Raw genomic sequence first — 13,311 nt, 5'->3', positions numbered from 1 at the left:
ATTAAATCAATCGGTCGTTAGCCGTCAATATCTTCGCACCTTTACATTATGTTACTTGGATAACTAAAAGCGACTATTTTACTATAAACACAAATAAATTTTTAATAAAATTTTTAAATTTGTGTTAAAGCAACAGTTTAACGATGCTCACTACCAGTGATCGGAAAATTACAAATTTATCAGATAATACATGCATTCTGGCGTATGGGCACTAGACTGGCCGCAGCTTGTATGGAGAAAAATAAAAATTGAAAATCCAAAAGTTTTCGGGTCGTTAAACATGAGGTTGGATGCAATAAAGAACGGTATATTTTTTCAGCCCGATCCGATGATGTCTAACCGTGCCCATTTGATCCCAAAGTATGGAAAATTTGAAAAAATCAAAATTTTTACTAATTTTTTTTCGTTTCCAATTTTTTTGTTCGAATCTTATATTTATTGATGTGATGCGATTTTAATTAATGATCTTGTTTACTTTATTGCGGCATGGCCCAATTTATATCGCGAAATCCACCTGACAAAAGGCGCTTTCAGCACACATAACAGATTAGTGATACGTGGAAAATATGTCACCGTCAGTTGAGTAATAGAAATTGTGTTTTATGAACGGTGTGTTGAGCCAGCTGCTAAATGAAATAATTATTTTTAAATTTTATGCAAAGGTACTTTTTAAATAATTTTTCACACTTCACTATAATAATAAAAATAAAAATTTGTTTCATAATCAACACGGTGATGATTGTTGATGATTGTTGTGTTCGCTGAATACGCTAAAAGTTTTGAATTTTTACTCGACATTTGAATTAGTAGGCTTTGACATTGTATTCTTATTCAGTGTGCATTTTTTTCTCGATATTTGAATTGGTAGGCTATGGCATTGCATTTTTATTCAGTTTCAGCTGTCTTATGCGTTTAATAGTACAAAAGTAATAAGTTAGTGAAAAAATGAGTTCAAAATCATTATCCGGCATTCCGAAAAAAAGATTACGTTCTGAGCAAAAAATATTTCTTGTGGGTGAATGTGAAAGTGTTATTTTGGGGGCCAAGTTGCCATCAATGAAACAGGTGCTCCAATTATTGTTTTCAAAATGAGGCACGAAAACTTGACTTTGGAAAGCAGTATGAAATACACGATTGGTGGCACGATTGAATTTTGGAAAAAAGCTCAAATTCCCTCGGAGCAAGAAAAAAATTGTATTAAAAAACTTAAAAATCTTTACGAGGAATGGAGAAATTTACAAAAACATTCCAAGACTCCTAACGAGAAGTGTCGTAAAAATGAAGCAGAGTTTAAGGATAAAATTGAAAATTTCATATTTGACATTGCAGCCATGGATGCCCTAGGTATAATGAAAATGCAGGAAGATAAAGACTTTCTTTTGCTCCAAAGAAATAGAGGATGTCCAGGTAGTATATATGGGGCCGATACTGTACTCACAAGAAAAGAAAAACGCAAAGAGCAACGAATGGAAAAGAAAGAAAGCGCGTTGAAAAGCATTTAGTTCGTAGTAAGTTCATTAAAGTTAAGCTTTACTGGTTCTTTTTTTAATATTTGATACCATTTGAAGCTAATTATCCTCTTGAAGTCTCTGATACCGAGGATGCTGAAAAGGATATTTCAGCTGGCGAAGAAAATGCAGCAAAAGATATGAATGAAGGCGAAGATACAGACGGAAGTAACATTAATTTACTACCGAAAAAGGCAAATCGAGGAAAAATTAATTTTATTGATGATAGAATGCTTGCATGCATGGACAAATGTAACCTCTCAACAAGAGATGCCATGCATTTGGTGAGTGCAACGGTTGCTGCCTTTATAAATACCATGCAAAGTGTTAATGGAACGCCGTCAATAAAAATGGAAGATTTAATTCTTAATCGAACAACATTACATTCGATGAGGAGAGATTATTGTCGCAGACAAGCTCAAGAGATTATTAATGGATTCAATGTAATGGTTTTACTGAATATGTTTATAAGATTTTGGATTCTTGACCTTTCTTTTTACTTGTTTGTAGATTCCCGACGTTTTTGTCCTTCACTGGGATGGCAAGCTGCTTGCAGAAACACGAGGCACAGAAAAGAAAGATAGATTGTCTCTCGTTGTCACAGGAGAAAATATGGAAAAACTGCTGGGAATTGAAAGTTCAACGGGAGATGCAGTAGCTGCAGAAATACATAATTTTTTGTGCTCGATGATTTAGTGGAAATTGTATCATTTGATACAACAGCTGCTAATACGGGAGTTAATAATGGAGCAGCGTTCTTGCTTCAAAAAAGGTTGGGCCGAAATCTACTTTTCTTTCCGTTTCGTCACCATGTTAGTGAGTTGCTAGTCAAAGCAGTGTTCGAACTAAATTTTGGCAAATCATCACCACCGGAAGTTCCTTTATTCAATCGTTTCTCTTCTTCTTCTTAATTGGCGCGATAACCACTTACGCGATTTTGGCCGAGATTAACAAAGCGCGCCAGTCGTTTCTTTCTCGTGCTAACTGGCGCCAATTGGACACACCAAGTGAAGCCAAGTCCTTCTCCACCTGATTTTTCCAACGCAGAGGAGGCCTTCCTCTTCCTCTGCTATCACCAGCTGGTACCGCATCGAATACTTTCAAAGCCGGAGCGTTTGTATCCATTCGGACGACATGACCCAGCCAACGAAGCCGCTAGATCTTTATTCGCTGCGCTATGTCTATGTCGTCGTAAAGCTCATACAGCTCATCGTTCCATCGTCTACGATATTCGCCGTTGCCAACGTGCAAAGGTCCAAAAATCTTACGCAGAATCGTTTCTCTAACAGCTGGAAAAACATTAATTCTAAGTCATTCAAAAGTGGAATATCGGAAAATGAAGTTCGGAAAGTCTTTACAATAGCTGAAGTGGAAGTATTTAAGAATTTTTGTCTAACTGCATTTAAATAGTCACCACACTCGTGCCGATTATAAAGAATGACTACAATTATCGTTGCTCTTTGTTGGAGAAGACGTACTAAATTTTTCACAAGTACGGTCACCTGGTGCAACATCACACGCAAGGTTTATGTCGAAGTACCTAATTATATTGCTACAAAATGTTTCTGTTTCGCGAGCAATTCATGTTAACGACTTCAGAGATAAAGAGTCTAAGAAGCGTTTGTATTTTTTTAACCTGCATCTACGTTCCATATTGGTTTCGTTGTGTGGATCCAATAGCTGCTCCACAAAATGACCTTAAGCTCATTCAAGATGTTATTGTATGTTTCGATAAGAATGTATCCAATGCCTTTTTACATAAAATTAAAAATCATTTATGGTATTTGTCGGAAGAGGCGGTTGGCCTTTCATTTTTTGATGATCAAATTCCTTCACATATTAAGCGAAAAATGGTGGAAGCAATTACTAGCGATAACCAGAAGGAAGATGCTGTTCCAAAGAGAGTTGTTGCAACAATGTTAGAAATAACGGTTTACGCCAGCAAGAATATAAATGATTTTATTTCATCAAGAACTAAAACATTCTTTACCCGCTTAGGAATTGAAACAAGTTTTTTGGAATCAGATCCTTCAACATGGCAAGAAAGTGAAGACTATATAGCGGGAAAACGAATTTGTCAGCATTTGTCTGTAGTTAATGACGCTGCAGAGAGAGCATTGAAATTGATCACAGATTACAACAGATCGCTTACTTATAATGAAGAAGACAAACAGTACTTACTGCAAGTTGTTGAGCACTACAGGCAATTGTATCCGTCTTACACCAAAACATGTCTCATTAAATAGACAATCTAATTCTTTAATTAAAATTTTATTAAATTAAAATAAATTATATAAATATGTAAAGTTAAATTATATATATATTACGTATATACATATTAAATTAAATTAAATTATTGTACATAAATTGGAAACAAAAAAAAATTTTGTAAAAATTGTGAGTTTTTGAAATTCCATACTTTGGGATCAAATGGGCACGGTTAGGCATCATCGGATCGGGTTAAAAAATTACACCATTTTTCATTACTCCTAACCTCATGTTTTAAGACCCGAAAATTTATGGATTTCCACAAAAAAAAGTTACGGCTAGTCTAATGGGCACATATTAAAAAAGCGGTGGTAAAAACTGTTTTTTTTTTGCAATTTTAGCTTTTGAACACCAAAATGGTCTTCAATGCACAAAAATAAATGGAAGACCAGTCCCATATATAATAAAAAAATCATGGGTTTACAGACCAGTTACCCGACTATGACGAAATACGAATAGTATTGCTAACGAACAACGTACTGCTGAAATACGGTGGAGAAAAGCTGCTCCGCTAATTGAAGCAACTAACATACAGATTATGAATGTTTGCCTGCCGATTATTAAAGCCCGCCATGAATTAACTGATTGGATTTTAGGGGTGGGCTCTTTAGCACACCGTTATTTGGCTTTGAGCGTATTTGACAGAATCAGGTGGTATACGAAAGAAATCAACCAATGACACTCCGTCGCCGTCTTGTCAACGACTGATTGGAAGAGTGTGTGAATAGGTGTGAAATGATCATGTAGAATTAGGCTGGTGAATCACCCCCGTGACGTGATAGCCGAAGTTCCCCTCACAATTTTCTTTTTCACCATAGTTAACGAGCAAACCTTGTAGATTTATTACAAAACGCAAATCCATTTCTTTGTCGATTGTAAAGCCGCTTTCAGCAGCATGAATAAAGAAACGAAATAAACAGGCTTTGTGATGAATGAGGGTAAAATAAGTATCTCGTGTCATCAAAGAAATAGTCGTGTCACTGCATTACTATTAACAGATAGAAGAAGTAGAGGTAGTAAAGGAACTTTTTTCCATTGGAATCAGCATTAACACTACCAATGGTATCGGTTTTAAAATTAATTATAATAATAGTGAATTTTTTTTTATTGGAGCTGCCTCAATGTACAAAATAAACAATTCACTTAATAATGGTATATCTTCGAACCTTTAACAATTCAAACATTCTGGTTTTGCGTACTCACCACATCAATCAGTTGCGACAACTTTAGTTTTATACAAACTTTGAGCACATCTGTGGTGTTTACGACAGGCCGAACAAGTTTATTGTAGTTACTCAGCAAATCGTCATAAAGCCGCTTTGCATCTGGATTCCCTGCAACAGCACTATGCACCATTAACGCTGATAAAAACCATGCTTTTACTCTCTGCTCACTTCGGGATCTCATTGCGGGTACTGTCATTTATAATGTAATTGCATGTAATCGTTTTCTAAATTCAAATAGAAAACATAAGTTAATTATTGACTACAGAAAAAATGCAAGCTTTGTTTTAAAGGCATCAACTATACTATATAGAGAGAATATACATACATACATACATATTTGTATGTCATCATATTCTAAAATATTTCAAAGTACATAAATAAAAATAGGTTTTCGAAAATTTTTAAAAATACTATCTGCTCATTCTAATGTGTGAAAAATAGAAGTGGGGAACTCCTTTACAGAGCGATGACGTTTGGTGAGTTATTGAAGGTAAACATTTTTTTCATTCATATTTGTGACCAAAGTTGCTAAGAAATATTAGAAACTACGCTTAAACCTACAAGCGATGATAAAATAAAATTTCAGGGGCAAACATTTTTTTCTGCCATGTTGTGTCGCATAATGGGCCCTTTTGAACCTTTATTTGACAAATATCTAAATTTCCTGTTAAAAAGAGCTAAAAATTTCATTACGGATCTACCTCGGAGATCGGATTTCTGTTTACTTTTTTTTTAGTTTTACAGTAGCTTAGCACTGTTTTGTGCTGTTACAATTTTTCAACTCCCACGTTGCCTCCCTCGACAAGCACTATAATATATTATATTTTGTTGATTACATTATCAGACGTCGTAAACATAAAGTTTTGATGAGTCTAAAGTTCAAAATGAATGTAAATCTGCCATATTGATCGACAGTCACCCTTTTGAGCGGGTGGCAACGTTTAAATATCTTGAATCTATCATTTCTGCGGACGCAAAATCCAAACGAGAAGCGAGTGCGAAGCTCCAGGCGGGAAACCTGGTCTTCTTTCTGTTATTGAAAGGTCTAGGTTCTTCGTTTCTTTCTAAGCGAACGAAGCAGAAACTCTGCAAAATAATAATTAGACCTGGCGTTACTTATGCTTCTGAAACCTGGGAGAAGCGTAAGGCGGGTGAAGGAAAACTTAATATATAATACTGAACGTAAAATTCTATGCCGCATTCTTGGGCCGGTGGGTATAAATCACGTCACCTATCGATTTCGTTTACAAGTAAATACATATATCTCTATAAAAAAATTTTGTTTCGTTTTAACAGAGACGATTACCCTTATCCAAAACACTTATTTATGGCTCTAATAAACGAAAGCAAATTTACGTGTACTTTTCATTTGTATTTGATAACACTGATTTAAAGTCTTCACAGTTATCGAATAGTTCATTTTACTCCTTATTAGATTAAGTCTGGCAGAATGAACAACTTGGTTGTAAAATATTCTGTTGATAAGTTTTGTATCTTTAACATCGAACTTACAATTTTTTACCTGGTTCGACTGGTAACTTTGTGAAAATTTATGCAAAAAGTTTAGGTCGATTACTTGCATATGACAGAAATTCATTATACCATTCAGAGAAAATGCTACTGTGAATCATGCTCAAAGCTTCGGCATCTGATCTGCCTTTTCATTAATTGGTATACCAGAATGACTCGGAGACCACACCACATAAACATTTGAGAATTGATTGGAGAGCCTCGCGTGAAACAGAGCGATTCAGCGATTCAATTGTTTTTTAAGAGCTTGAAGGCTGTTTGGCTGAAGGGTTCCACAGCCTCGAAAGGAGGCTAATCACTAATCTCGGTGTTGCTAAAACGTCCAAAATTTTTTTAAATACACAAGTGTAACTGGATGCGTGACTACCATGCGGAATTCAGAGAGAACGTAGGTTCGAATCTCGGTGAAACACCAAAATGAAGAAAAAACATTTTTCTAATAGCGGTTGCCCTTGGCAGGCAATGACAAACTTCCGAGTGTATGTCTGCCATGAAAAAGCTTCTCATAAAAAATATCTGCCGTTCGGAGTCGGTTTGAAATGGTAGGTCCCTCCGTTTGTGGAACAACATCAAGTCTCACGCCACAAATAGGAGGAGGAGCTCGGCCAAACACCTAAAAGTGTGTTCGCGCTGGGTTTCGTGCCAGGATTGTTAGCGATTGTTTCATATTGAATTGAATTGTTTTAGCTTTATAATTTCTTTGGCTGTGAGTCACATTCCTGTCTCAGCTGTAGGGACCTTGTGCGCGAGCATATAGAGTAGGTTGACTGGAGTTGACGGGGGACACCCAAACTTCTCCGAAGGAAAGAGTTTTGAAAAGTTGTAATTTTTCTAATTGTGGTTTTGCTTTTGTGTTACTTATATCGTATTTCTACACTACTATATTTTTGTCCTAACGAAACTCCTATGCAATTTTAAGGTTACTTGATGGTGTAAGCCTGCTTTTATCGCTGTCAGCAATTTGAAAATATTAGTATTGTGTTTTGACTTCTCAATTACATCAGCATAGTGATCACTTACTGCCAAAGACGAGCTAATAGCTCTTTCCAACAACCTTATACTCGACCTTCTCGAAATTGTTGTTGAGCAAAAAATTGGTGCTACGAACTATATGCATGATGCTACATTTTTCTAGGTATTTACTTCCAATCGGTACAACACTCCGTTTTTTTACAACAGTTTTAGCGGTCATATTGATTGTATACTGGTTGTACTCGTATATTGATTGTACTTGAACGGTTTACTTTTGGAAAAAACGAAATGGCTCAACTTTTGCAACTGATAGTCACAGAGAATTTAAAATTCTCGGGTATTATACTGATGAAGCACCCAACTTGAAATTGATTCGTTTATACTTGTCTATTTGATCGTCCTTTTTAATCAGCATGTGGCAGCGGAGAGATTTCTTATCAATATTCGCATATCTTGTCACAGAAGCTTTTATGTCACTGTTGACATAGGTTTCATTCGTTAAATAAATCACAACCCATACAAACATATGTTTCAAGTAGTTCCTAAGTGGTCACATATTTATATGTATGTATATGTATACATGTATAAAAACATGAAGTACAGTGGAAAGTAAAAGTAAGTACATGCACAAGGATTTTTAATAGTAATAAAAATTAGTACTACTTTAATAAAATAGGTTTCTTTGTTCAGTTTTCAACAAAACTCGAGAAATTGCGAGTCGGTTAAATAGGAAATTAATATATTTAAATAATATTACATGAAATACAGAAAACGAAGTGGTAACATTGTATTAACTTCCGCACAAAATGTGTTAAAGTTAGGCCAAACTCATTGGGTGGACATATAACCACCGAAAAATTTGCCAAGCGAAGGGTTAAAGAAAACACCCCTCAACTCATCAATACGGCAACTCATCCTTCGTCCTTATACGTGTGAAAACACTACACGTTGATAAGCTCACTCTGCTTGGTGTAGAAATTTATCAACTACTCTCACTCATATGTACATTGCCGAATTCAGAATTCAGTTTTAATAGAATAAAACTTTATTAAAGGATATTATTTGTTAGCTAATAGAGGTAACTTTAAGTACAAATAATTTCATTCTCTCTTAATACACCTTTTTACAACTTCAACAGTAATACTACCTCTTATTTGATGTTGTTTTAGTTACTATAGTGAATATACTTGGCACAATTTTGTTTTATTTAACTATTACATTAATATCGCTGAAAGTCTTTAATTTTCCACTTGGTATATAAAAAAGCTGTTACATGTTAGCTCTCAATCTTGTACTAGTTTGACAATGTTATTTAATACGAATTCATTTATCCTGAATTCCTCTTTATATTGAAAGGTATTTCCACTTAAGTAGTGTTTTAATTGTGAGGATTGAATGCGTGGAAATGAGTGAGTTCATTAAAAGGAAACTTTTTTTATATTAGAATATATGATTGTTGGTAGCAAGTCCTAGTCCTAATGGCGATAGCATCTGAGCAATAATAACATTTCAAAGTATTTTGTTTTTGTAAAAAGTTATTCTGATTTGTCAAAATCCTGCCAAGGTGCATTCGTTCTATGTGGACGGTATAATACGCAGTGGGTTCAAGCCATAAGTGCCTTACTTTACTATTCACTATTCAATTTTATGCTCAAATTAAATTATTTTGCTGACATCACAAATATATATCAACAAACTGGTCATGAGGCGGCACGAAGGAACCGAGAAGGCAGACTTTTATTTGACCAACTCCATTCTTCGGCTTTAACGAAAATAATATGAAACAGGAAACCGAAAAATGGATCCAAACTAAAATCAGGGAACACTGGAACGGCCCAAGCGGCCTTAATCGCTCCAAAAAGTTGGTCTAACCCTAGATAAAAAGGGCCTCAGATTACTCTGTGGAGCACTGACAGGTCACTTTGCCTGTAATAAACACTTTAACACAACAGGGTTATCTAACTAGTACAAGATCATGCAGGTTCTGCTGTGATGAAGAGGAGTCTATGGAACACTAAATCACCAACTGTGAGGCATTAGGCCACAGGAGACACAGAATCCTGGGCTCGTACCTGAATTTGAATTTGAAGAGGTCGAGCCAAGAAGCACCAGGAGATTTGGTGGCTCCTAAAACACTCAGGCTAAAAAGCCCATTGTATTTAAAGCTCTGGAAAGGGGGTAGATAGTCAAGGAGGGAGGGAGAAAAGTATCAGAGAAAGAGATAGGAAAGAATAGTGACAGAGATAGAGTTAGTTAGCCCTGTAAGAATTTTCAAGATTCTTTGGCGAATCTGTAAATATCCTCCAGTTTTAGAGAACGAATATCACTCATTCCCATGACATCGGAACCCAATACCCGTAGTCGCGCTCTAGCAAAGGCAGGACACTCACAGAGTACCTACTAGAGGAGAAAGACCTACAATTGCTCCCTCCTAAGGAGCTGCTTCGATTCCTCGGTATACTAAATAATGATGTATAATTAAGTACAATAATTAGAAGCGCACAATTACTTACTCAATCTGGTCGCAGTGCATAAAGGCCTTAGCCTAACCCGTACAACCATTACCATTACCATCTATTGGGTTGGGGAATAAGTTCGTAGCGTTTTTATCGAAGACTTTTATTTAAACAAAAAACAATAATTATATCAATAAGTGAATCATTATATAATCACCGTTGCTGTTTACAACCTCCCGACCAATTTGATGATGCCGTTCCACCAAAAATTGCCTAGTCTGGTGTCAAAAAGTTGTTGAATCAGTTTTTAAGGACCCCTCTATTATCGAAGGTAACGCCCTTCATATGGCTTGACAAGGAGCGGAAAAGGTGGTATTCGGTCGGTGCAAGGTCCGGAGAATATGGCGAATGCTGAAGGAGTTCCCATTCGAGCTCGGCGAGTGCGGCTTTGACGACTTGAGCAACATGGGACCTGGTGTTGTCGTGAAGGAATATGGTTTGACCATGTCGACTAGATCTTTTCAGTCGAATAGCCTCATTCATGCGGTATAGCTGCCGTCCCAGTCGCACCAAACACACATCATGATCTTCTTTGGATGAAGATCCGGCTTGACTCTCGGCTTTGGCGTATCTCCTCGAGCCACCCACTCCTTTCTTTGCTTCTTATTGATGTATAGGCACCATTTCTCATCTCCCGTGACAATTCGGTACAAAAAGCAATGCTTATGACCGCGTGTTGCTTGATGTCGGACGAGATGCTCAGAAGCTATTCGAAGGCGACTTTCTTTGTTTTTTTTTTTCGTTGACCTCGTGAAGCAGCCAGGCTCCCAATATTTTGGTAAATCCCATTTAATGAAGGTGATTGAAAATCGTTTTATGATGGCAGTGCATTTTTTCCGCCAATTCACGGACTGGTTTGGCGACCGTTCTCCTTTAAAAGCGACTTGAGACATTCTTTTTCGAATTCATAAGGCCTTCCCCTGCGGGACGTGTCATCGACGTCAATGTCGACATTTTTGAACTTTGCGAACCATTTCTGTACTGTAGACTCACCGTCTTCATACACGTCGCAAATGTCGCGGTCTGCTTCGGCAGATTTTTGACCTCGATAAAAAGCAAAGAAGAGCAGTTGTCGAAAATGTTGGCTTTTGGGTATTCCATTTCTAAGCCTCATAACTAATAAAAAATTAAATAACTGAAAAATACCATTAACATAGTTTTGTAGAGCGGAAAGAGTTCTATCGAATAAATAATTACACTTTGCCAAACAGCAAACAAATCGTTGTAAAATAAAAGAAAATATAAAAACGATATGAACTTATTCCCCAACCCAATATCCGACATTGCTACGCTTAGTTCAAAAATCTGACTACACATTTCGTTGTACATTGGAGCACTTATAATTGCGAAAGTGCTAATTTTTGTAACCCTCAAATTTTCATATAGGTTGGTAATGAAAAATAAAATTGGAAAAAAAATTGTCAGTTTGGATTTAAAGCTGAAAAATGTATCAAAAAATGGTGTATGGCTTTTTTGACTAATACTCGGACCTCTTAAAATAATGTTTTGGTGAAAAATACACTCTTATACAAACTTTTGACCTACGAATGTCCGTTTTTGGTTATTAAGAGGTCAAAATAAAGGTTTTGAAACTAGTATTTTTGACAGCGAAAATAAATTCTTGAAGAAATAGTAAGCTACACAGCATTATCGTGTTAAATAGAATAATTAATGTACTTTCATTCGACGTATCAATTTCTAAAAAATATGTGCTACAAGTATATTTTTACAGCAAGGGTAGAACCTCAAAGTGAAAAAAATAAATTATAAAAATATTTTTTTTGACAGTGTACAACTACATATAAATTATGTATGCAAAAACCCATTAACTTACGCATTTTAACCTAACAATTTTTGTTTTAAAACCGCAATGTACCTATATATTTCTTATAAACTAAGAAACTAAATTACTACCTCTCTTAAAAAATGAAAAGTAAAATATTTTATATTAGTGTTGGTTTTAAAATTTTGAGTTTGGTCAAGCTCTTCCTTCGTTTTGTGGAGTGCGTCTTGACGTTGTTCCACAAGGGCAAATAGTTTTTTTATGAGGAGATTTTCATAACAGAAATACACTCGGAGGTTTGCCATTGCACACTGGTTGCGCTTATATGGGGCTGGTGGCCAAAAATACTTCCCGTAAAGATAGAGAGCTGAAATTTTTTTCTGGGTATTAGAGATGAATTTAGATAGCATGCAGTAAATATTTGTGAAAGAGAAACTCCCCGACCCCCCCCCCGCCCCCCCTGCGCTCCAGCAATAAATAATTTAAAAAATTCGTGATTCCATTTTTTCAATCATATATAACAGCAAATATTATTTAATTATAAGATAATAAAAATGATGAAAATTAAAGATAAATAATAAACAAGGTTAACATACGTCATCCAATAAATCATATGTAGATGATAAAAAAGTGGATTTCTGATTCTTTGGCAGATTTCTTTGACCTGTTATAAAAGGGTCTGATTTCAAAAGAAGCATTTTAATTAAATCTGTATTTGTCAGTATTCGAGACATCTTCCTAGTATGCTGCAGCCGGCACTTTTTTATTTCTTTATTGTTTGACTCTGCAGCTTCCTCTGAGAGCTCTCCAATCGAAACCAAAGCGTGCTCTATAACCTTTGGTGCATGAATTAAAATTTTATGCACTGTTGCTGGAAGGTAGTACCATGGATACATTTCAATTAATTTATTCGCTGTATCTAGTGCGAATTTTTCGAATTTTTTTATATTTATTTTGTATCCTGATGCTAAGGCTTGCAGTATCGTAGCGCATCGGGCAATAACTTCTTCATCAATGCCTGTAATCTGAGATGCTAAGCTTGGGTTACTGAAAAATTTCCTGGCAGTATTGCCATCGTTGGAGTTTCTTCTACCTCCATCCTTTGGCGTATCGACCAGTAACCCCATTTTCTCTCGAAACTCCGCTTGAATTTGATGTTTTTTCTTTAATACAATAGACTTGAGTTTTCCCGATCGTACTTGCCAAAGCTTTACATCCAGCTTGTACGAAATGTGCAAGAAATATTCGAAGAACCGGATATATGAATGAAGTGGTGATAGCCCGAATTCAAAATACTTTTCTTGCACATCTCTTCCAACACATTCGTCAATATTACTCATTTCTGTAGGCTTTGCTCCACATATAAAGCATTTCATCGAGGACGTGTTGCTTAACGCGTTGCAAACTTTACCATCCACCATGGTTAATTGAAGGGCGTGCTTTATAGAAAATGTTGTATTGCAAATTTTGTACTCTGTTGTTTTCAAGTTAGCTATTTTCTCCTTGAA

The 13,311-nt window shown here is 35.9% G+C and overlaps 1 protein-coding gene across 3 annotated transcripts in view; it reads right to left on the bottom strand.

The window, feature by feature from the left end:
* LOC129236432 (acetylcholine receptor subunit alpha-like) overlaps positions 1-8,780 on the bottom strand; it is a 49,778-nt gene extending 40,998 nt beyond the window's left edge. For all 3 annotated transcript variants that reach the window (XM_054870822.1, XM_054870825.1, XM_054870823.1), the window contains exons 1-2: positions 8,652-8,780; positions 4,980-5,226 (exon numbers count right to left, since the gene is read on the bottom strand). In XM_054870822.1, coding sequence (XP_054726797.1) covers positions 4,980-5,198 — 219 coding nt within the window. In that variant the 5' untranslated portion in view covers positions 5,199-5,226; positions 8,652-8,780. The remainder of the gene's footprint in view (positions 1-4,979; positions 5,227-8,651) is intronic.
* Positions 8,781-13,311: the final 4,531 nt, after the last annotated feature.

This window comes from Anastrepha obliqua, chromosome 1 (assembly GCF_027943255.1).
Source record: "Anastrepha obliqua isolate idAnaObli1 chromosome 1, idAnaObli1_1.0, whole genome shotgun sequence".
NCBI lineage: Eukaryota > Metazoa > Arthropoda > Insecta > Diptera > Tephritidae > Anastrepha > Anastrepha obliqua.
This window is presented reverse-complemented; position numbering and strand designations above follow the sequence as displayed.